The sequence below is a fragment of the Zosterops lateralis genome (assembly GCF_965231275.1).
Source record: "Zosterops lateralis genome assembly, chromosome: 8".
NCBI lineage: Eukaryota > Metazoa > Chordata > Aves > Passeriformes > Zosteropidae > Zosterops > Zosterops lateralis.
In genome coordinates this window covers 5,910,662-5,937,381 of record NC_139768.1, presented here as the reverse complement: position 1 = coordinate 5,937,381, position 26,720 = coordinate 5,910,662, and the positions used below count along the sequence as shown (strand labels likewise).

Here is a 26,720-nt window from a genome sequence, read left to right as displayed (position 1 = left end):
AAATGCATTTCATCCTGTTTTCTTAATACAAAACGATACGCTGCATATCTCTACACACCAGCACCATTAGAAAAGCAGGTGAGGCTGGCTTTTACTTTCAGTGTGTGCCACTTGAAGCAGATAAAACATCAAGATCCAAGAATGTCAAGAATGCATCATCAAAACATTTTGCAAATACTGAATGGTGCTTATATGAGACATTCTCTTTGAAACTGCGTATCAAAACATATTTCTTTTCTTTTCTTTTTTTCCCCTCTTTTTGTCCCGGACTTGCACCTTTTTGGCAAAAGGCACATAAAATTTCAAAACAAATGCATTGTGTCTACTATTTTTTTCTTCTTACCCTTTTTATTTCTATACTTATATATATATATTCTATCCAATACTTAAATTTTGTACTAATAATACATGGTCTTTCAGTCTTAATTCTTCTCCCACATAAAGGACTGAAACTCAGACAGATATACTCCTGATCTTTGCTTTTTCCTGAATGCTGTAAAAAAGACAGTTAATAGCAAATGTGGAACCTTGCCATGCTGGATCCTGTTATTAATTTAAGATGGCTGCCCTGATATTCAGTGAAATCAATATAAACTTTAAGTTCCAAATCTTTTAGAATAAATTGTATATAGAATGAAATATAGACTGCAAAGGAGTTTGGAAACCCAAAAAACTTATAACTTGAATCTTTTGGTGAAAAAGGTCTGGCCTATGGGTTTACACCATTTGTACTTATTTTTAAGGGTAGAGCAACTCCATGAGGTTACCACAGAAATATGATATTTTTTCTTTGCTCCTCCAATTTAATTCAAGAACAGCATTTTATGAATGCTGTATCAATTATTATCATTTCTCTGTTACTATGAATTCAGCAATCACTAGTTTAAGGCTGTCCAAACTGTGGTTGACTAAAAGTCCACTGGAGTCAGAGAAAAAATTTACACTGACTTCAGTGGAGTTTAGATCAGGAGTTGTTCTTACCTCATGTACATGCTGTCATAAATGAGAAGCAAGCCCTTCCTATATATACAGCATTTCACACACATTGGTGTGTGTGATTTTGATAAGAAAGGCTTCTGATTTCATGGAACTGGTTTCTCATTCCAATACAGAGGTATATAGACAATAGGACACCGTTTGTACATAACAAACAATCTTCCCTTTTCCCTGCCAAGTTAGCACAGTACAAAAAAAGCCACTTCAATTCCTAATTAAATCCTAATTTATATTTAGACTAAGTCATAGGTCCATTGAACCTTGAACATCTTTTCTAAATCAAATTTTAGTATTCCTTCACGCAATTTTCTTGATTTTTAGTCTTCATTCTCCACTGCCTTTTCAAATTATGATTCACTCTGTAATTGTTTATTCAAGTCATTATACTGTTATTAGAAAGCTGTCAAATGAAAAGTTAAAAAAAGAGCAAAGCATCAGTGGACTTTTCCCCCCCATTTTTTTAATTGTCCCAATGACTTCTGCACATGCCATATCCATACAGAATACTATTTGGATAAAGTAAAGGTGTTTTCTGAGAAAGGGCAAAGAAAAGGAGATGTACCTAAACTGTAGAACTTACAACAGAACATGGTCTGTTTTCAAGGGGGTCTGTTTTCCAGAGAAACATCAGAATGAAGGGAACTAACTTTGTCTTTTGAGAGTGCACTTCTGAGAATAAGGGAAGTCAAAGTGTCTCATCAACATGGCAAGTGTATATATGCCGAGTTAAATTTTAAATTATGTTACTTCATTATAACAAGGTGTTCTGCTCTGAACATGGAAGAAGAGCTACAGAAAACGTTACCCCATGTGTCAGAAAAGAGCTGTTCAGAGCCTGTGTTTCCTACCAAGTCACAAGCAGCTACAAACTACGATTTTGGAGCCCCAGCTGCTGTCTCTAGCAGAGCAAAGTACAAAAGGATTGCTCAAAGCCACATGTTAACATTTTAACAGACAGATGATCCCATGGCTACAAGCAGAGGACTGGGAATCTCGTGACTGGGATTTAGTTTTACCACTGATCTTGGGTTACACAGCCTTGGGTGGCTCGCTTGCAGTCAATTCTGTTTAAAGGATTTTCTTACTCACAGATCCTGCTAGAATTCAAGTGATCAAATGATCAGAAATTATCACTGTTGATCTCTAATTTTCTCAGATCTAGCAAGTGTAAGACTGTGATGTTGCTATTGCGGTTCGAAAAGTACATTTGGAATACATTCCACAAAAATATACTATATTCATATGTGATAAGAGTGTATTGTTATTAGTGGATTTTTTTTTTCTTAATTGGACACAAAAGTGTGCCTCCAATATTGAATAACTGTAACATCTTTTTTATTTGTGTTTCCATTTTCCCTCCTTAAAAAAAAATAGTGTCAATTAAAGGGCACTGATTTCCTTATGAGCAGCCCTTTGACAGTTCCCCAAGGCATGACAAGTAAAGCCAAAAGGCACATCTTTGGGATACTCTTTAGAAGCAGCAACACAGAGCAAATTATAATATTCCGTGCATTGTCATAGACTATCCTTGTTTCGATGCACAGCAACCCAAAATGTATTTGCCCTATTGCCTCAAAATGGATTTTGACACCAACTATAAGGGACACAGAGGAAGAAGCTGCAACACTAGCAAGGGCACACTGTAGTTATGCAGTTCTGCTAAACTGTAGGAGGAATGTGTCTTGTTTTAACCAAGTTAAGGAAGTTTCCCCTTTGTGACCAAACATGCTCACAATCTGATCAGTCACTGCAGAAAACAGTGAAGTTCTATTTGTGGACAAAAAATAAGCTACTATTAAAAAAAAAAATCTAAATTTGAAAGGCCACTCGTCATTGTGCCTATAATCACTTTACACTCCCTCAGCTCTATTAAATTCAGAGAAAAATATACAATGCCTTGAAGTAACTAAGAGTGAAAGTAAGCACAGGAGTCCTTGGTGATTGCTCTGCTCCTTGGGATTAGAAATCTTGTATTTACAGCATAGTCTGTGTTTGTCAGGAAGAGTATTTCAGTGCACAGGAAAGTGATATTTCTATGCCTTTGGAGCAGGACTCCACAAATTTCAGCTCAGTCTTGCTGCAACATGTTCCTTCCTGTGAACATTGGGAAGTGTAGATTTCATCCTGCAGAAATCTAATTAGAATTATTACCTTCGTTTTCCATTTAGAAGCGCCAATTTATCTTAACATCTTAAAAAAATATATTTCCACTTTAATTCCAACCTGCATATCCTAAAGACTTAAACTGAAATAAAATTTCATCTACCTTGCTCACTACAAGACGACAGGCTAGGCTCCTGCCAATACCACAGTGAAATAAAAATTTTCCTACCCTTCTTATAAATCCAGGTGATTGCATTATTAAATTCTAAGATTTTATGAATTTATTTTTTTTCAATTCTTTCTCTGTTTCCCCACGAGTTGCCTTACTCTTGAAAACACACACTTAGGAGGATTTGGGTGAGGCTGTTTCTTTTTTTAACTTGGTGGTTAATATGTGACGGATAAATTGGGGTTTTATTCATATCTTTTTACTTTGTAAGATTTGATACCATTGAATTTCTTTTGGCTTGGGTTTATCTTTGAAAAAAAATGGCTGTAGAAATGTCTGGGTCTTTGAACAAGAAGAACTGAAATATTAACATTTAACTCTCGTTCTTATCATTAGTCTTACTCAGTTTTCATCCAGATCAGTGGAAAAACTCCCATTTACTAAATTTTCATAGGATCAGGCTCAGTGATCCCCAATAGTCTTTCAGACTTAGCTGTAATATTCCTCTGGGATAGAGGTCTTCACACTATTGTTACTTGTGTGACCATTATATCACTTCATATGTAAAGTATAAAATAAATGCTGAACCAATGTCTGACCACAGACACTGGCTCTAGAGACAACTGCTTACACTGTACACACCTTTAGGGAAAAAACTGTATACAATTTATAAGAGCCATCTGAATTTATTTTTTTTATACAAAATTGTTTCCTTAGCAAAGCAATATATAATGAAGTTCTTCTAGGCTTCTCAGCCACTACTGATTTCTAAGCCAGCACCACCACCTGCTGGTTACAGGGAGTTTCAAGACCCAGCACTGATTTCCTGTCTCCAAATCCATGCATAAACATACAGCAGTATTTCTCAGCTGTTCTTATACATAGAAATGTTGTTACCAGAAGAGATTTTTAGCAGATTGGTTGCAGTTTAACAGTACTCTATTAGCTGAATTATTGCTTTCATAAAAGCAGGGAATGTTAACAAAGAAATTATTTTATGCAAAGTACTGTAAGTCACAGGGTAAACATTAAAATTAATCAAATAGATTGCACCTGTTTTATTAAAAGGCTATTGTCACATATGCAGGTTTTATTACTTACAGATACACAGTTAAATACTCTTTATAACACTAAGAAATGAATATTTTTTTCCTAAGTGATCCCTACTTCAGTGTATTCCATAATGTACTCCATTCTTCTGAAGCTGTTTTCTTGCTCTAAACAAACACATCTAAAAAACCAATGCCACCTGTTAAATCTATTAATATAAAAAACAACCAAGATATAAATAACTAAGATTAAATCTATAAAACAATAGCAGGAATAGCGATAGCAAAACCAGAGATAGAATATAATCAATTGCTATGGAAATTTAGGAAAGTATAGCACATAATTTCTAGGTAAATACTGGGGGGGGGTGGGGGGGGAAGGAAGTAAAACAGCACATTAGTAACAAAAAATCCCAAAACTCTACAAAAATCTCACAGTAGACTGGCTGAAATTGATTGCTATGGGAAGCAAGGGCTGACCATCCACCCCATATGGGTAGAAAATAAAGCATAAGCCAGAAATCCAGTGGTGACAACTTATAACTATGTTACTTACATCATCATTTTGATTTCTAGTAGAAGGAATACTCAAAAGGATGGATGTATATAGCAAATGGATGTATATAGCAAAGATCACATTTTTCAAACACAACTTGAATAGGCTCAAAATACCTCCAGATAACGTAAAAAAATTACTGTAATGAATTCTCTCTGGTAATTTCCCTATGACTAAAAACACTTACTTAACTGATAAGATTGAAATTTCTGCAGCAACTGGGGTTCAACCCTTTTGAAATACTGTGAGAGGAGAAAGCATGCCATCTTACATTCACCTCATATAAGACCAACTCTAATGGCATAAAATTACTCAGACTAGCAACAGAGAAAGAAGGCAAACAATACTGAATCTACCCAACTAATCTGATGTTTAAAAAAATTATATGTGTTTTGTCCTTTTAGCTTTTACTTTGATACTAAAGCTACAGGGAGATGCCAGCCTTGCTCAGATCATGACAAGGATCAGACAGATCACAATCCATGACAAGGAACACCTTTAGAAAGAAAACTACATTAAACTCAACTGCATTGTGCTTAGTACTTTTGGATGCAGTAACCAAACCTTGATGAGAATATGGGCACCACCAAAGAAAGAGAAGGGAGCCCAACAGAGGACACTCACATCCTGCAGGAAACCACTGAACTGCCAGTATTTCTGTTGTGTTACCACACCAACTTCACAATAAATTCTTCACAATCACCTGGAGCTGAGGAACTCTCTCCAACAAAGAAAAAATTGATGTATAAAATTTCATAAGATTTACAGGTCAGTTACTACCCTAAAAGAAACTACATCAAACACAAATGCCACAGGATGCCAATATATTTGGAAATACTGTTGCTGCCAGATGTTTTGAGAGTCAGATACTGAAAGCATCCAGAAATCCTATGCTCAGGGGACTCTGACAGCTGTCAAGAAAGTCATCTTCCAAAATCAAATTGCTTGGAGCTTTACCTCTGAGGGTTTTATTTTGTCCTGTTTGAGGAGAAAGCAGAGGGCACACAAAAGACTCATATGCTAAAGGCAGATTAAAACCAAATGCATATTTTGACATATTTTGTATTCCTCATGGGCAGAACTCAAGGATACTGCTGAGGGAATCTGTGAGAACCAAGGGACAATATCAGGATGTTTCCTGAGGAGTATGTGGAGCTTGAGTATTGAGGCTGAATGTATGAACTTAAAGATATGATTCTGGCATGGCCTCATGCTACAGTTTTAAATGCAGACCAAGAATTTTGCTATTTAGCAGTGGAAGTACCAGTATAACTGGATGAATGAGCTGCAGCACTCAATGACTCAATCAGCCAATCATAAAGACCTTTAAAGTTTGAGCAGCCACTAGAAATGCTAACACTAGACACCCTGAATCCAAAAACAGAGAAGGCACTTTCATTAGATTGTATTTTCAAGGATTATTCACAAAAAATAGAAAGGCACAAGGATTTCCACAGATCGTGCTTTAGTAAAAAACTACAATGTGGTAGTGGTAACAGGGGAAATCTGAAACAAAAATTTAAATAATCCTATGCCTGAAAGAGGTAAATTCAGGGGTAGGGAGTTCTAAGAATGACATAACCATATGATAATGGCATACAGAAGTGCAGATAGGGCACAGAATTCACACTTCATAAATTAATGTGCAGAAGGATCTGGTGTCAGTGAATTAGAAGAATGTCAATCCCTGCTCTTACAGAATTTCACACTGATGTAAAATGAGTCAAGTCCAGACTATGTGATTAGACTCTTGGCTTGAGTCTTCCCTGGCACTGCAAATTGTTTGCTCATCTACTGCTCTCCCAAATGTAACCAAGGGCTTCTGCTGAGTCATGTAACTCTCCAAAGTGTAAGATGCCTGCACACTGGACTCCTTGTATGGAGGGATCCTGTCAAATAGTGAGGATCACATTACTGACTCCAGGCTCTGCAATCTTTGCACCATGATTATCGTTACAGAATCTCTGCTGAGACTGACATCTGTCCCAGCCCTACTGTCTTCTCATCTTTTCTCCTTTGTCCGAATGAAGAAATCAGTAAAGTATATCTTGTTACTCAGGGCAGGGAGACCCTTGAATACAAATAACCAAAATATATTTAACCAATTATTCATATACATATTTCTCTATTTATTTACTTATTTTCCCTTTAATAACTTTTCTATGGAACACAAGCTTTGGTGGGGGAAAAAAAAATCCATCTTTTAAGAACTATTGAAAAATTTCGATATTTTGCAAATGAAAACTGATTTAATTCTCTGCAGAATTTTGTTCATAAAATGAAACAAAAATTACACTTTCATGTCTCAAATTACATGAAACATCACTTGTCAAAAGTTAAAATTTATCGTCAGTAGAACTCCTAAAATCTGCAACCTCACACAACAGGGTAAATACTTTTTTCTGTGGAGCGCCAAAAGCAGTTATCAGCATCCAAGAGTTTGCCAACTATGCTTTACTCATTGGAAAGCTTATTGGCTTTGTTCAGAACCAAGTAAAAACTGTTTCTTGTCAAAACCAAGACAAGATACAAGTATGGTTAGGAGTCCATTATTGATGAGAAGTACTAGCATGTAATCTGAATATTTGGGAAGCATGTCCCATATGTTGGAAAGGACAGTATGTAGTGGGAGCCAGGAAAGTACATCCTGTTCTATTCAGCATTTCACTTCTCATCCTTCTGCTGTCTCATTGTGTGAATCAGTCATTTTCATACCCTGCAATTCTAAATAAATACTGTATCACTTCCTTGCTGCCACCCATGTTGTGATTGATTGATCATAGAGAACCTGGCAAGTCCTTGCATGATCTGGTAGATCAGGAATAATTCTAATAGAGGTAAAGCATGAAAAAAAGGAAAAAAAAGTCTATGGACAAATATCTGCTAATGAAATATGCTATCAGTTTGCACCTATGGCTTTACCACATATTGCTCATGGAACAGGAATAAGCATCATCTCTACATTAGACTCAAAATTTGCAATTGTTTTTATTCTCTTCAAGTAGAATCTTTGCCCTATCCACCAATAAAACTTTACCAGCTAGGGAAATATTTATCTTGACTTCTAAATTACTGTCCAAGTGTCAAGCTGCTATTTTTACCTAATGACCAATCCCATAAAGGATCACCTAAGTATGACAGAAGTGGGGCTAATTTTAAACTAAGCCATGGCCATTGTTAGATGGCACACCTGCTTGTTCCTTCAGGCAAGAGTTTGCTCAAAAACAAAGCCTCCATTTCCTGTTGCCAGCCTTCCTCCGTAGCATAGGGTGATGTAAAATTTCTCCATATTGTAAGACACAATGTGTGTCAGGGAACATACAGCACCATGGAGGGAGAGAGTGGAGATCATGTCAGGAACATGGGAACGGAGAAAGCAACATGTGTAGTGCAAGTAAAATTCTTTATGCAAGAATGAACAAAGGAAATTGCATCGCAAAGATCAAAGATGCTAGAATGAATTTTTGGATTTCCTTCAGCAGTTCTTCATAATAAACAAGGTCTGCATTCCAATTAAAGTTCAGAAGCAGATAAAAATTCAGATTATGTAAAAAATATAGCAGTAGAGATACTTCTCTACTGATGCAGATGAACTCAAGTTACTCCTGTATCTCATATACCCTTCCTAAACCTCTAAATTGGAGAGCAGCAAGGCAGTACGGTAATTTCTCCACATCTTCTTTCTGTCTTGTACCTCATTTCACTCTCCTCTTGGTCTTGCTGTGCATCTACATTCTTAAGCAAAGATCAGAAAATCTGAAAAACTGCCTTCTGAATGGGAATATCTATGTCATAAGGACATTCAGGTTTATATTTAGGACTTCAAAATGTAAAGATCTCAAAGCACTTCTTAGCACAAAATATAATACAGTATAATAGATTGAGAACACATTATTTTCATTCTTTGAGGGGAAGAACAACTATAGTCACGTAGAAAGTCAGTGACACAGTCAAGATTAGGATCTTTGCCTTGTGGCACTTTTGTTTCCCATTTGCCTGGGTAAAATTTCCAGTCAAACTAAAATGCACACAGGAGTGTTTGACCAGATAACACTGGACACATCTTACACAGTAATAATGCTTTCTCCACCTTTCCTTTTGAGAACATTTGTGCTGTGCTAACAAGATCTGATCAGTATCAGTGAAGCATGTGTGAGGTAGCACACATTATGCTTCCTAAAATCTTTGATAAGAAGTGAATCACAGAATTACAGCAATATTAAGTAAAGTATCATAAGGAAAGATATATCATTGTATTATTTAAAAAAAAAACACTAAAAGAAGCTGGTTAATAGTCTCAAATAGTGAAAGGATGACTGAATTTTAACCTATTTTAAAGTATATTAACAACACAGTTAAGAACTTACATACTGAAATAAATGTACTTCTGATTTCTTAAAAACAATTAAAAATTTTTCTCATGTGGAGTGTCCAACCCTCTCCTGTCTACTGTAACTTCAATCAAAGCAACAATACAGCATGGGCACTTCTTTTGTGGCACTTCCAGAACCACATATGGAGTTATATGACAACAATCTCCTCTTTTCATGCAGAATATAAATAATTTATGAGGTTGTGTTTCCTGGCATACACAAATACCTCAGAAGGTTCTAGGTACTCTGCAGAAAATACAAAGACCCAGAAAAATTGTCTTGTAAGTTGCTTCTGACTTCCAGACTGGGAGTTGATCCCTCTGCTGGACCTACATTGACCTTGATAAAATCTGAAGATATCCTATTCTAATCCAATAGATTTTCCTGGCCTAGGTATGAAATAGGTTGGCTGCCCCTGCTTCCAGTTCCAGAAGCATGAACCACGTAGTATTTATATTATTGACTCCTAATGTCACTACAAACCTGATTAAAGGTATGCACATAATAAATATGCTAGGGGTCTCATGGAATAATCAGATGATGGATCCACAGAGTTTGATTTTTTCCATATTTCTCCTGTTTGCACATTAAAATGCATCAAAAGCAAAAACACTGCCATACATAAAGCAAGGGGTTTCATTCTAGGGAATTTTATACTAAACTGAATTCTACTTTTTATGTTGAAATTATATTATGGTCTGTTGTACACCTCCTTGAGCGTCTCCTTCCATATACTACAATACCTTCAGATTACATGAAATGTGTAAGATATAAGACAGAAGATTTCTTTTTTTCTCTCAATCTTGGGGAAATATTCCAAGTCGGTGAACATGTTTTTCCCTTGAATTATAAAAGGAGCCAAAGAATAAGGATATAAAAGAAAATAAATTATAACAAGAGCATGATATATAAAGAATTTACATATCAGAATTTTTGGTTTTGAAGTAATTGGAAAAGAGCATGAATTACATATCAAAGTGCCTCTGTGATTAGCGTGAACTGATAGTTTTCTGCTGTTGTTGTTTCAATAATAACTTGAGATCTTGCACAATAACATCCACATGAACTAGCTAAGAGTCAAAATGACAATCAATTTGGGGGATCTATCCTGAAAAATGGTACTAACAACTTCCCAGCATCACTGAGCTTCTCAATCCTGCAGCTGTTTTAAAAAGCTTCCTCCCAAAGGCACATTTAGAACTAAATTAAATGCAACTTTGACTTAATTAACGTTTTAAATGATAATGAATACAATGTAGATTCATAGAAGGCATTTACATTGCGTTATAAAACTGATAAAAATTTAATAACTCGTTGTTAATAAGTTATGTCGCTCCAGACACATAAAGCCTAAGGCAGTCAATGCTGTAGTCTAGGGTCTAATCCAGGTTCCTAATGCAGGTGGTATAAGGAGGCAGGAGACTGACTTGACACTTGACATTTGCTCTAAGCCTGCTCTGGATCAAGCCACTGCTTGCTCATAAATACTTTACTTCATATAGTAAAGGTCAGAATTTGGGCTCAAGGCAGGGCTATGACAGAAATGCTCAAGCTGAAACCGAGCCAGCTCTGGCATCTGTCGCTTGAAATAGCTGGAAAGCAGTAGAGAAGGAGACCTAACCGGCCAGCATCTGTCCCACACCAAGGAGGTAACAGGAAGAATCTGCTGCCTGGTGGTAAGAAACTGTCATGGTGAGTTTCATGACAACCAGCCACACTCAGGAACTAAAAATGCAAACATAATTTCCATGTCACCTTGCATAAGACCCTCTGCTAAATTCACTCCACAGGATGCAGACAGCATCTTTCCTAGTAAAAGCAAGCCACTCACTAGTCCCTTCCTGTGACCCTGGCAAGAATCACTACTCAACATAAAGGCCTAAAGGAATTAAATACAGACTTCTTGATATTTCCTTCCCCCACTATCCCAGTTCTTCAAAGGTTTCACTGCTAAACTTAGCAGTGCCTCCACCTCATGATGATGCGAGAGTTCATCTTCTTGTTACAGACATCACAAATTGGGCAGAGCTCACTCTCATCAGCGTAAGTGTACATGCTGCATCACAAAACTCACCTAAAAAAGTGCATGCCTCATTATTTATATTATCTAGCAATGAGCCAGATTGACTCATTTTTACCATTTTGACTTCTGAAAACAGCTTAGTTTGGAGTGATCATTCTGGGGTTTTTTCTACTACTGCATTTCTACATCTCAGTATTCACCTATATGCTCATACTATGCCCAAAAGAAGTTTAAATAATTTAGCAGCACTCAGGTTCTATTAAAGTACAGAACAATAAAAGCAAATCATATTTTTGTCTTAGAGCCTAACTACACAACTGAAGTCACCTATTGCAAAATCCCTATTGTTGTTTCATGTCACTTTCCCTCCCTTTGTAATTAATGTTGTCTCTTCAGTCTTTGAAGAGGAAACACAAAAGTCAAGGTGCACTCATATACAGGAAGAGAGGGATACAATAAACATTTGGAGTCTTATGAGGGCATATACCAGCCCATTCTGATCACTGCTTCTATCTCACTGTTACCAATAGAGATAAGTCCAGTTAGATCAAAGAGGGGATCCCCTGGAGGGCTGGACATCAGGAGGGCAAGAAAGGCAGACAAACGGTTGGCTCAGTGAAACCACTCTTCCAGCAAGCAGTTCTTGAATACAAGTTAAGACTGTGATTGTATTTATTGAGTCAATTCATCCCATCTTCTTTAGTGGAAACACCTGCATGCATCTTTGCGTGATTGCAACAAGAAGAAAGTGAAATGAAAATAAGTTATGCAGAATTGCAGATGTAAATTAAGCCTGAAAGTAGAAGAGTAATTTCAACTCTCAGCAAAGCAGATCTTTTGGTTGGCTTCTGATTTGCCAGTACCAGGCTATAGAGCTGGCTGCAGATATGGAGATCTCCAGCACACAGAAGCTTTGACTTCATGACAGTGGCTATACCATAAGACCCTCTATAAAACAGCACTATTGGATTCTCCCATGGTGGTATTTTTTCAATTGTTCCATTATCTGTTTTTTCTAGGCTTTAAAACCCCACTGTCCAATTTTAGCAATGCCAACTTTCTCAACAGTGATTCATTCTCAGAGGATGGCTAAGGAAGATGATTCCTTCATTCCCAAGTAGCAACAGTTAATATGTATATGCTCAATTTTTTCTCAGATGTAATGGACTTGTATCTTAACTCAGTTATCTAAAATAGTATTCTTTCCTAAAAACTGGCAACTAAAATAAACATAGGTACCCATTTTTACATTATTTTCAGTATTTTGAAGGGGGAAACTTAGATTTGTAGAGGTATGTAGAAGAAACATTTTGTCAGTTCTCAGGAATACACCACTGAATGCATGGAGACCAATGTAACCAAATTAAAAATCTGTCACCCAAAAAGGACAATATCTGGAACCAGTTTTAAATAAATCAGTATTTCACACACAGTTCCTTTCACTGGCTTATTATTGATATTTTATGTGCCTTTGAATTTCCAAGAATTTATTTGGCACTATGTCTCATTCTAATGCTCCATTTTCGCTATTCTCATTTAAAAAAATGTTAGACTATACAACATGGTGCTCTCAATTGTCCAGTATACAGAGGTGGGGTCATTTCATAAAAGTGAGCTGTAAAAACCACAACGATTATAATTACTTGTTTAGAAGCTTATGCCATTTAGAAAGGATTTTCCCAATTGTTTTAATTTCCAAGACCAAATTGCTTGTTTAGTCCTTCAATTTCTTCTTCCTCAAAACATTAAAAGCATACTACTGGCTTTTTGTGCAGGACAAAGATGAGACAGTGCGACCACAGAGAGGTCAGTGGGTTATATAAAAGAGAAAGGATTTATGCAGCACATGCAAAAGGACGATTTTCAAAGCAAACAGGTCTACTTCCCTCCTATGGCCACTGCAAAAGTCTCACAGGTCAAAAAAGATGTGCAGAGGGAGAGCAGTGGTACTACCTCACCTTGTCATAATCAGAGCATTAAATATAATAATATAAATATATAATATCTATATAATGTAAATGTGATGATATTCATAGGTTGATTGAGCATCTCACAGTCTCCAGCTACCACAAGGTGGTATACTTATATATTCACGTCCTGTGAAAGGAAACCCATTGTTGCTAAAGGGTGAATAGAACATTCTAGCACTGAAAGTTGTCTCCTGACAGGTCACATACCTGCCCTTCTTGCACCTCAGCTCATGCATGACAGCGAGTAGTTCCTCTTGTCTTGGCTACTACAGCAGGACTAGAGAAGTAGTAGGTTAGAAAAGCAGAGGATGCTCTCTTGCATTCTAGGAGAAATAGAGTATGCTGGCTTTTCAGCCCGTATTTCAGGAACTTGGGACTTAAATAATTGTCAACTCATTTAGAAAAGCCCAAGCATCATTATACAACTGATGAGTTTTAGATACACTGACCAATGTCAGGATGTGTGTGTTAGGCATCCATCTCCCTGGATAAACAGGTAAGTTATTCATCATTTCAACTCTCAGTACAGATTTTGGCTTTTTCAGTTGTAAACACATACAGGCAGAGTCTGAAGTAACAGGTCAATGAAGAACCTGAAGCTTTTCTTGGCCTAACTTTCTAGGGTCACGTCACCAGTTACAGTTTCGGCAGAGTTTACCAACCTTGGTACCCAAAATGTTCACCTAACCTTGCAGAGAGTGATTTTATGTCTTTTGAGAAAGATTCAGCCACTAACTTGTCTGTACAGAACAAAACATGTGCTGACACTAGAAGGCTATATGGAATATATGGCTTTAAACTGGGTCTGGCACACAGGTAGATGCTTTGCTTCTTTCAAAAGTTAAGCTTTTTCCAACTTGTCTTAGCATGGTCTTTCCATGTAAGAGTCTGGGCTGAACCCTGAATTCAAAATACAAGTAATAATTATTCTTGTCTTTTGTCTCCAGAGATCCCTGATATTCACCAAAGCAAAAGTCTTCCCGTAAATCTTCTCAGAACTACCAGAGCATGCCAAAGCATGTTTTCTTGCAAGCTGAATTAGATATGTCTGGGTCTAATATGAAGAATATCCTTGAAAATTTATATTCCCCTGGCTGTGGGTGCAGCGACAACTTTAGGAAAGGTTTCCTTTAGAAACATGAACTTTTCGTGTTCTTGAGAAGCTCAGCCATATGGTGGTGGAGAAACACAGAAATTAAATGGTTCAGGTTAAGATTCTGTCTGTATCAATTAATCCTTTGAATGGCACCCCCAAGACTTGGCATAGACCTAAGCAGAAACAGCACACTTGTTAATTACATAATTTCATTGTATAAACCACCCCAGGTTTTCCAGTGGCTAAGTGCCTCTCTTCACTCTAATTGACTTGACTCTCCAATGCAAAAAATACTTGAACCATTTGATACTCACATAGCAATCTACCAACTACAGCTAAACTTGAGAAAATGTAGACATAAAAAAAGACTTAAAATTCTCTTTCCTTACACTTAGAAATATTACAAGTATTTTTTCCAGAAAACAGCCTATAAACGCAAAGGCTCTTCTAATGTAATTATGCTTAATCAAAATATGATTTTCATTTGCTGAAAGTAGAAAAACCAATATAATAACAGAGAGACTCATTCACAGTGGAAAATACACTGAGAGTGTTACTTCCTCTGCAGATTATACAATTAGAAGATTAAATCCTGTGTACACCACTGAATATGTAAATTGATATCTCCTACTCAACATCTGATTTTTAGAAACAGCACTAATTCTTACAAAAAGTACTCATTGTTTCAAGAAGCTTCATACAAAGGTCTGTGATTTTATTTACCTTGGAAGTAAAGCCCGCTTTTATAATCAAAAGTTTTTTAAAAAAAGGGAAAAGAAAGAAAGAAAGAAAGAAGTACATTAAGCAACTGTAGAAGCAAACCAACTCAACTGGGGCACCACGACCAAAGCAAGCCCTGTAATAGTATAATGACCTTTAATGAGTGTCTGGGGAAACAATACAGTCGTAGCATAAAAGACAAAGGGCAAAACCCATCATGGCTCCACTGACACTAATTTAAAATGATTTTCAGAACAACTAAAGAATGTAAGAGAGGTAATCTGATCCACCAATCTGACCTCACTTTGATTCTGGGGCCCTGCTGCTGCCATTTCTAATTGTCAAACACTCTACATTTCACATCTGCTCATATTTAATGAAAAGCTGACTCTCCCCACCATTCTTTGAGCTAACTAGCTCTGTCAAGATGGGCATCGTCCGACCCCTGTGCACTGCAAAGAAAACACACTGATTTCTATTGAAGCCCTGCCAGTGCAACGTTGCGTGCATATATATATTTTAATTGGAAAAGAAAGGCTTATGCTGCTTTGCAAAGAGTGTGAATTGGTATTGATTTTCGTACTTATTATTAACAGTCAAAGGTGACTAGTCTCACAAGGGGAAGACTGAGATCTCTTTTGATTTGATGGAGTGATGAAGGGAGGAAAAGGCCCTTGAAGTATAGGATGCTAAAAATCCTCAAAGCTGTCAATATCACTTACCCTTCAAAATGTAACGTAGCTCTACCATGTTTCCCAAAAAGCTTTTGTTGGAAATAATACCATTATTGTGGAGGGTTTTGGCTCAGCAGGCAACACAATCAAAAATGTTTACTTTATCTGCCTCTGTAGAGTCTTAAGTGGACTTGAAAGCTATGGTAAACCTACAAATTAGTTTTTCTTTCCTTGCCAAACAGTGCTAATGGCAGAAATTTTACCCACTTGCAGGGGACATATTAATTTATCCTAATCTGGTTGCTGTTAACACCAGTGCCAGGACCCAGCCATGCACTCTGTACTGGTCTGTACTCCTACAAACTCCATCAGGCACGGTGTTACAGAGGCTGTTACACTGTACAAAACACTGCCTGCAGCAATTCTCAACACGGGAAGGTTTCTTGTTCACTTTTCTTAACAAAATATGTTTTGCCACATTTTTACCCTGATAAAAGTCTTGTTAAAAGATAAAACCTCCTGTGATTCAGAACAGGACTTAAAACTAGGAACCATACACCTTATGGTGATATATGAGTTGGAAGCAAGTAGATAGCTAGGATGTTCAGAGTGCTTATACACAGAGAGAAAATTTTTGCTAAAATCTCCAAGAAAACCTATTAGAATAGCCTTAATTAATATGGTCTTTAGACAAAAGAAATGTAACAATTATGGGATTGTTATATTTGATATGGATCTTCCAAGCTGGTTTCTCAAAATGCATTGCAACAATTTGTGACTGGAAAAATAGTTCATAAATCAACACAGTTAAAGCAAAATAATTCACCATTTGGACTACAAACTGCAATATGTATGGTACCAAAAGACAACCAGGTGCATAATCTCAAAACTGCATTATAGTCTTCATAGAGGAAGGCAGTTTTGTCCACAATGACTTGCCTTGGAAAATGGACATGCTTCCTGATCAAAACTCCAATCTATTCTCATAACTGTATCTGAATAATTTTATAGCTTTTCTTTGCCATTTGGGATGGGAAAGGAAAACAGCTCCTGTCCCAAGACAGAGTTTTGCCTATTAAGAATGACTAAAGAGAACAAGAAAATGAAACAAACAAACAAACAAATGGCCATTTAGCAATCTTTCTCAGTTGTTGACATCACACTGATAATCCAAGCTTTGGAATCCCTAGTTTGTCTGTATGTCATGGCCATGCAGAATTGTCCTAGGTTCTCTGTCTTCTCCCTCTCAACTCTGATATTTCAAAAGAGCTTTCAGGGCATGTTCCAGAATTTTACTGTCCTATGGAACAGATTCTACATTTAATTTTAAAACATACCAGGGATTTGCATCAACCTAGTTTTTCTTAAAAGGCACAACCACTTTTACAAAAAGTACAAACACTTCAGTATTAGATGGAATATCCTGCCTTACTGAGAATGAAGAGTTACAAACAAAACTAAAGATAAAAGTAGCAGCACAGAATAGAATTTCGCTACTACAGTTCAGGTATGACATTGTATCCTCTATATTTTTTTACTCCTATTGTATGGTGCTCTAGTGCCAGCATTATTAAAGCTACCTGCTTGGCACCAGTCACAGATTTAGACACAGGTCTGGTCCTCCACCAAAGCACTTATTGCTTAATTAATGACGATTTGTATTGACTGAATTAAATAGAAAAAGATGTCACCACACTGCACTACTCAGGTCCTACAGGCTATTGCAAGAGGATGCTTCATAAAGAGCACACAAAGCAAAATAATGATTTTCTTTTTTTGCATTAAAAATAAAAACAGAAATATAAATACAGAGCTGTAATCAAATTCGGGGTTGATTTTTAAAAAAAAAAAAAAAAAAGCATCAGCCCAGTAAAACTCACAGAACTACAATGCACGACACGAGACAGGGATGATACCACAGACACCACAGACATGGAACAGCATGTGTTGGTGTTAAAACTTACAGGCACGTAAACTGGTGGAGCAATCATTAACAGAGACAGAAGAAAGTGGGAAGGCTCTCTCAAGGGTGTCCATGTTACTATGTACATTGCCTGACATGCAAGAGCAGTCACGCTCAGAGCGTCCGCAATCAAAACAACATGCCAGTCTCATTCTCTTGTAGATGGACATCTTGGCTATAACCATGTGTTGGATGGGAGGAGAGGAAGAGCAGCAGGTTAATGGCAAGGTTATATATATAACAAGGCAGCTGGAAGGTAATTTAAGGGATTTAATACAGGCCTTAGTTAATGTTAACAGTCTTGACCCAGGAAAAAAAAATGCAACGAGATTATTGATAACACTTTGGCTGTACATTAAAAGTAGGGCAAAAGATTAATTGCTCTTTATTTTCTGTTCAGTCTTAGAGGGAGACCGCAGTCATGGGGAAAAATTACTGTTTACAGTCAAGTGTTTGGATCAAAATAGAACACAGTAAAAGCACAGAATACTAACAATATGCTTTTCCCTTGGCACGATTAATACCATTGGGTTAAAATTAAAGCAAAATTTAATAGTCCATTAGATATTTTGGCCTATCCTTTTTCCAGTAAAAATCAGAGATTTCTTTATATAAATATATATATGTATGTATACACACACAGAAACACACATCACAGATATTCTTACACACACATATATTCTTACACACGCTCATACACACATATGCATTATACATACACACATATATATACATATATATAAATATATTTATTCTTAAATGTATTATAATAATTTCTCTGTATTAAACTGTGCCAAGGAATTCCTTTACTGCAATTAATCACACATTATTAAAGAGTTACAAGATATTAATAAATTTTCCAAAAAATTAATTTTGCTTACATTATATCATCAGGAATTCAAATTAACTCTTGACAGAATACCAAAATTTGCCCATATAAGAGACAAAACTAAAAATGGTAAATATGCTCGACATTAGGATCAGTTCACAAATAAGGCATCACCAAAAGCACACAGAGCATTGGTGCACTGAAACATGCTGAACCAATCATTGGCATGGTTTCTGCTCTGTATTCAAAAGTAAGTCAATCAAGATCAAAATAACTGGTTAGTCCCGAAACAAGTGCCAGGTTAGACAGAATATTTTTATCTTTCAGTCATCTGAATCCTTATTATGTATTTCAAGAAATATAGAGCATCCTATTTTATAAATTAATGTATAATTACCATCCTGGAATATTTTATATCATCTGAATCAGGTAGGTTTGCATCTCAAGAAATCCAAAAGCCATTTAGATTGTTTCACATGTTGCACTGAACCAACTTTTGGTAATGGTTTAGATTGAACTGAGTCAATTATACTAAAAACAAAACAACACTGACAGGCAAAAACAAAACCTTAAAAGCAAATGCAGAAAAAAGGTAATGTTTCTCTGGCCTGTACCTTCAGTTTAGGACGTCTTTTTTGCATTATGGTAAGGACATTAAATTTAAAAGAATTTTTTTTTCCAGTTTCTTAATCCCACAGTCACCAGGAAAGAGGGATTGAAATCACTCAAATGGGTCAAGTCCTGTTCTAAGGCCTTGATGGCTTGCCATACAGTATACTTGTCAAGCAAGGGTAACATTATGATTGTGGAAAACAGGCATTGAGGGAGATGGATGAGTGATCTCTTCAGCAGCGACTCCATTCCTCTAAAACTTTGCTCACATGACTAATGCCATGTTCTTTTAGCATCCTAGTAGAGTTATCTTACAGCTGTTCAGAAATTCATCATGCAGCATCAGGCTTGTTCATTGCATAGTACATCATTCCTCAGAGCTTGGCTTTTAGTGAGAAGGTTTCCACTGCAGCTTTTGATGCATACACATTCAAACTACACAGAAAATTCAAAACAGCGTTTTCCCATGTTTTCCCTCTGTCTAACTCTTCCCAACACATTCTTTAAAGTTGAAAAGTTGGACAGCAAAAGAAAAGTGAAATAAGTTACCAAAAGCGTGACAGTCTTTCCAGTATCCCTACTTTCTTATATTTTAAGGAAATGAAAGAAAAATAAAGGGCATTTGTGAGACACACTAACAGTAGGTGAGGAAAAAAAAAAAAAAAAAAACCAGGCCCATTTTGCTGTAATTATAGCTGTTTTGAAGGACTTTTTCTAATCAAACACTGTAGCAAAACACACTGCTCAGAAACTCTCAACTGCTATGTCGTTGGTTAGTAACAGTCCCTGGTTTTCATTTACTTGTGGCCATATCTTGTCAACAGTCAATAATAGGATAGGACACATTTATGAAAATTAAAAAGAAATAATCCTTAAGGGCAAAGAAGGCTGGGAAGGAAAACTTTTTGTATCATTTTCATCAGACTTAAACCAATAAAGTTGGAAATTTTAAGGCCTTCTCTTCAATAGCGGAAGGACATGATGACGTTTCTCAAAAGCAATGCCCTTCAGGGACTGTTTTTAACTATTATTGTCAGTTGTTCTGGAGATCATGCATCATTTGAATATTTCACATCATTAACATGCAGGAAACAGGCTTGGACCTGGAAATATAAGTAGCAGAAAGGACTTGCCATAAGGGTTTTAACCAGTATATAAGCAACTGCATATCAGAGCAATAACTTTTGGAAAGAAAACATGCTGTTACTCTTCATTCCTTTTATACAGTCAGTTACATTCACACCAAATACAATACTTATTTTAAATAAAACAAAACACACACATTATTGGTAGGGATGACTAGTGACAAGATCAAAGACAGGACAGAAATGATTTTAAATGGTTCAGCCACACACATACCATTTTCTATAAAACTTCCATAAACACTAACAGAAAATGGGAATCATCAGAGAGACAGGGGGACCTTAAGAACAGCCTCTGGGTGTGTGTTAAGATTTCTTTGACACCTGTAGAACCTGCATAATAATCAACTAATTTCTATTTCTAGATGTGTTATAAATGTTGAATAGAATTGTAATTTGATACTGGTGAAAACAAAAGTTGGGACATAAAAGAAACTACTTCCCTATTTTCAATTGTGTAATAAATAGGGGGGAAAAAAGAGAACAGATCTTTCTACCTAATATGATGACAATCACACAACATTTGTAAAACTAATCAGTAAAAGTATCAGGGGAAGTTTTTATGAACATTAAGACTGCTTAAATAATTTACCAAACAAGGCACATATGAACTACTCATTAAGAGCAAAAGAAGAGCAAAGTTTCTTTCAATCACTTATAAAGTCAATAAATACTTCTAGAAACTTTTAGATGCAATTTTTCACAGAAGGCAGTAGCCTTCCATTCTATGAAAGAAAGAATATTTCCCCAGATGTCTAAGCTTCTCACAAATACCGTACTTTCTGATCTCAAAAAGTCAGAAAGTACAGTTAAAATGTGTAGATTGTCTGGATCTGAAGTGTTACTTAGAGTTCACTAACAGTAATGGGAAATATTCCCAGCTGCAAAAATAAGCAAAGGAAACTGCACATTATTCTCTACCTAAAATGTCAAGGAACAGCTCCTTTTTTTTTTTTTTTTTTTTTTTTTTTTTTTTTTTTTTTTTTTTTTTCTTTAAAGAAAGCAGAACAAAGTATTCCTTCTTCTTTCCTGATTTTTTGTAAGCCATAGGCTGTACCCCATCCTGGTACTGCTCCGGTCACTGCGGCGCTTTTCCCTGGGCTGCAGCCAGAGTAGAGCTCCGAGGACATCTAGTGGATCTCCCTCAGGTAGCAGCACAGAATGGTATAAAAAGGTCCCAAAACACTTCTCAGAATTGAAATGCGCGGTGTTATTTCAATTCGTCAAGTTCTCATGATCCAAACTATGAGTGAAAAATCCTCAGCATTGAGGGCGACACCAGAGCGGTGTCAGCAATGCTGGTTTAGCATCATGAGACTGAAACACAGACAGGACTTCCCCCAGCACAGTTTCAGTTTCCTGAAAAATACAGCAGCAAACCTTAAACTCTGTGAGAATTTATTAACCTCAACGCAACAGGCAAATCTATCCCTCTTGTCTTTTAATCTTTACAAGACAACTTCAAGACTGGCAACTGAGCTTGTTCAATCTCTTGCAATTTTTGCCATCAAAGACAACTAGTTACTTGCTTGCTCCAATTCACATAGTGCTGTTCTATGTCAAAACTTTAAAAACAGCAGGAGATCTGAGTGGACATCTTGCCCTGTTTTAGTAGATATAAGAATGACTCACAGGTTTTGATGTAATGGCACATTTATAGACCAATTCATTTTAAATTTCAAATCTGATCATGACTTTTCCTTCGTTACCTTACAGAAGACTCTCAGCCAGTGTACTCTCTGCATTTCTAAACAAGCTATTGGGGAAATGGAAAAAAAAACCAAAACAAAGCTACATGAGCTTTTCTAGTTCTTTCACAGCACGAAGAACTCCTTTACTTGTTTATTTACTACCATTAACATTAATTTCTTTAGTTCAGAAAGGTCTCAACATAGGAACATATTTTAGATAAATACACTGCTTCAGACAGATGCAGATTACTTCCAGTATTTTGCCTCAAAGTCAATAGGATTCACCATTTCATCCACAGAAATTTATTTATTGATGATTGTCATCATGCTGACCTGTTTCACTATCTGCTTTTTCCTGCTGCTTCATCTTTCTGATGTGTCATGCTATTGGCTAAAAATAGATGTTTGGAGAAATTTCTGTTTTCTCCTTGAATATTTTCTTCCACAATAGGATCTCAATACTTTAGTGTAGTTTGCAGGCACCACAAGAAAATAAATAGTAAATAATGATAATCATAATGCAGGCCACCATAACTTCAAGAAGGCCAGAACTTTTATCAAGAGCATAAATTATTCCTTGATCCTTAGCATGATCCTACAGTGTGTAGAGCTGAGAGGGGAAATACATCTCAATTCTGATTAAGACCTGAAGTGTTTTCACACAATAAATTCAGAATATTTGGTAAAATGTTGAAGTTTCATGGCCATAGAATAGCTGCAGTTCCACAGTGAAGTTACAGCCTCAGTCTGGCACTGCAGCAAGGAGATACTTGATCCCCCTTGCTGTTTGAAAGAACAAGCCCGTATAATCCCAACACTGCCCTGTAACCAGTACATTTCTTTGCAGTACTTGTATTTCTGAGCAGGAAATTCTTTCCATATCCCAAATGCTGTATTTACCATAAGTGTACACACAAAGTGGCTGATGAGAGCCTTCAAAGATTCTGTACACTTTTAAGTGCTATGACCTAGATTGACATGAAGTGGTCCATAAAGCTCATACTCTCTATATAATAGTACTGTAAAATTTTACAGCTAAGGTCCTGAAAAGTCAGTGTGTGTCTACTTATGTAAGTGATGTCAAAACCACCAAGCTCAGGAAAATAATCACTGCAGCTTGTTTCCCTATTGAAGATATCTCTGGGTTTATACATTAAAACACACACTTCTAATTCATTGTCTGGCTTTCCCCCGTAAAACCTTTTTTTTTTTCTGTCACGGGGGAGAAAAAGTTAGATAAGGACAGTAAAAGACTGTTGTGCTACTCTTTGTGTCAGCTGGGTGATGGAAAGGACAGAGTACTGAAAAACTAAACAGGGACCTGACAATGGAATTGTATTTAATCAGGCAAAGAATGCTATAGTGGCCATTACCCCCGCCTGACCAATATCCCTAAAAATTCATGAGATATCTCTAGAATAATTTCAAGGAAATACTATTGCCAAGATCTCATTTTCATTTAGGGACAAAAAAATAAGCTTGTAGAAAAAAAAGGGGCAAATAGGTGGAAGAAGGAGAAACTGCTGTATTTTCTTCAACGTCACCCTAATCTCCATTGGTGTAAACGATGAGAAACTTGTGGGTATGACGTCACTGCTACATGCAACATAAATAAAGAAAAGAACCAAAATACTGAACAAAAATACTCTCTGCTAGAGAAAGACAGGTTGGACCGTACTCTGGGCTACAGGGAACCCATTTTTACTCACAATAGATCACTATCAGTGTGCAGTTAAAATATAGTAGGGGCCGTGTTCCAAGGCAGCAAGAGGAAAAATAAATCAAAAGTTTGTCAATTGTCATCGATTACAAGAAATTCCTTCAAACACATCAATGTACACATGATTTGTCCCCTCTGGGGTTCAACCCCCACCGCTCACAGCAAGCACTGTCACTGGAAAAAATATATAGAGAATTAGACCATAGCTGTTGCACAAAATTAAAGAAACAGGAGGAATAGGTCATCCAGTTTAGAGATTTCATCCCAACGTGGTTGCGTTTTGTATAAATATATACACATATTTGGCCTCTTGCTGCAAAAACTACAGTTAAATGGAATAGGAAAGAGATTGAAAACATTTTAAAAATTAACAATCTGCAAATAAAAAATTCCACACAAGTATTTCTTTGGACAATATGTCTTTAGCATTCATGTGTTATTTAGGGAGTGGGATGGGTAAGGAGAAAGGGATGACAAAGAAACTGCAAAAGGAAAGCAGGATTACATGAATTATCCTTGTAGAAATGTACTGATCTGCCCTGAATTATTAATATTAGGCCTAACAAATTTGGACAAATGGCTTTACAGGCCAGACTCATGTTTAGACCCCAACAATACCCCAAGCTAATGTTCAGAAAGTAACTAAATTGAAGTGCAACATCAGATGCATTACTGAAGAATGTGGGTTTTAAGCATTATGGGAAGCTGTATTAATTAGAGCCACCATAATTAAGTTTTCTAGATATTCCTTCATATTTAATTCACCTGAATGTGTCAATATTTTTATATACAACTTTTCATCTTACATATTTTCCACATTCAGCTGTCACTAATTACTATGTTACTGGCTCACTAAAGCATGTATTTGTCATATAGAGCTATATAGATGTGTCTGTATGCAGAGTTGAAAATCAAATTGGCACAGTGACGTATTACATGCTGACAGAGCAGCTGAATTTCCTAATGCAATAGGGAAAATGTTTTCCCAATTTATACTTTGTTTTGGTTAGACCAATGATTGGCATCATTTATAGGTGGATAACATATCTAAGTTTTTCAAAAGTGATTAGTGATTCAAAAGCTAAAACATTTTATGTGAATAACAGACTGCACTACTTACCTTAAAAACAAACCCAAACCGCAGGTCCCATAAAAGGGATTTCAAAATTCTCGACAAAATTTGAGAAACAAAAATCACTAATTACTATTGAAATTTTTAATTTCTTTTTTTTTTTTTTTCTGCTGACTGACAGCTCTTTAAAATCAAAGTAATTTCCTTATTTCTAATACTTGTGAGCATTCTCCTCACTGAAAGTTGTTCTCAGCTCTACTATGAGCTGCCTGCTATCATGGTATCTGTGACCCCTTGTGTGTCTAAGACACAGGAGCAGAGAGAGCAGACTGAGGAGGGGGGAGACAATGAAAGCGAAATTTAAGATTTTTATTCTCGCTGATCATTATTCCTCACCTGACCCAGAGGATTCCCTCCTTAGTGTTCACCACTGCACCAACTCTGACAGCCATCTCCTTCTTCTGCCTCACTAACTCAATCATTTTGTTTGTTCACCTGCCCAACAGCCTCTCATTTATTGATATGTGTGACCATGCCATTTGTAACCCTTCCAAGTGCTATTTACAGAAGTTGTTACTCTTGCCTCTCCATGGCCTTACTGCTGGTAATATCCATTGTGTTGGCTGGGTCATACCTTGTTTCCTCCAAGGTTTCAAAATACTGAGAATGTTAATGTATAAAGGGCTCTTAACCTTTTTAATGTGATTTTCTGATTCCTATCTTCTAAGAGATGACAATGAAAAATGTAGCTTTCACATTAAATGGAGAGATCTTTGGGACTTAGTCTTTTTGTAAGCAGGATATGTTTAAAAAGCATACACCATGTGAAGGAGGAGTAGAGAAGAAAATAAAAATAGGTTTTTTTTGTTTGTTTGTTTGTTTGTTTTGATAGAACCAGATAAAATTAAGCAGGTAACATATTTCTCTTGAACTGTTGAGTAATTTGGAAAAAAGATTTCATTTGAGAGTTACAGGCACCCTGAGGCATCTGTAACTGGCTTTACCAGAACTTACTTAGCAAACTCATTGGCTTTGGCAGCAGTTCAAAGGTCACATTCTCACATGGATAAACTGTTCTTGAACAATTTTTTTCCAATATGTTAGGCAAGGCATACATTCCTTCCACATCAGGCATGCTTTCCATGTGCTTTGCTCTCCTTGCGGCTACTGGGAAAATAAATACCATTTCCTGTCAGTTCCAGCTGCTTTCTCCCTGTGATACTATTGTTCCACACTCTTGGTGTTTTGGAGGAGAGGAGTTTTTAAAAAAATCTCCAGGAATAATTTTTTTTCTTTTTAAAACGATCTTGAAGATTTCATCCATTTCAGGTACTCCAAAAGGCAGAGAATGTTCAGCTTAGGCTTTCTTCTATCCTCTGTAATAGTGATACAGACTCAAGCTATAAATAGGAGAGCTTTTTCCCTTTGAAAAGTAATGGTAAAATAGGCATGATGAAATCCTTCTGAGGTCTTTCAAGTTACCTAATCAGTACTTTCAAATTGAATGATCTTTTTCATGGCAGAATACTATGGAATCCATATAAATATATATATATATACATATATATATATATTCAATGAGATATTGATTCCTAAATAATTTCACTATCGGTATTACAAATGTGCATGGGTCAAACACGTCTTTGGTCAAAGTGTGGTTGTGATAGTTCCTTTCAATGTATATGGGTAAAATGCTGATTTGCTACACATTTATAGAAATTCAGATGCAAAGTCTCATCTCCATTCAAAAAATTAGTTATTTCTTCACGAAAAACTGTCCAAACAGTTTAAGAACTTAACTAAACCTAGTATTAGAATTACAGCTAAAAGGATATATGTAAGAGGCACTAATATTTAATTTCTTCCATACAACCCTTTCCTGCAGTAAAACTGTTCATTTATTTCAACAAAAACTAATTTCAACAGCTATATGATAAAATATAATTCCCTAGTTTCTTCCTT

The 26,720-nt window shown here is 36.3% G+C and overlaps 1 protein-coding gene across 6 annotated transcripts in view; it reads right to left on the bottom strand.

Annotated features, from left to right (window-relative positions):
• Positions 1-26,720, bottom strand: part of KCNMA1 (potassium calcium-activated channel subfamily M alpha 1) — a 412,932-nt gene that overhangs the window by 71,136 nt on the left and 315,076 nt on the right. Inside the window, exon 19 of one of the 6 annotated variants that reach the window (XM_083866065.1) lies at positions 17,694-17,867. The exons of the other annotated variants lie outside the window; for them this stretch is intronic. Within the exon in view, the coding sequence (XP_083722191.1) occupies positions 17,694-17,867 (174 nt within the window). The remainder of the gene's footprint in view (positions 1-17,693; positions 17,868-26,720) is intronic. 6 annotated transcript variants of the gene reach the window in all.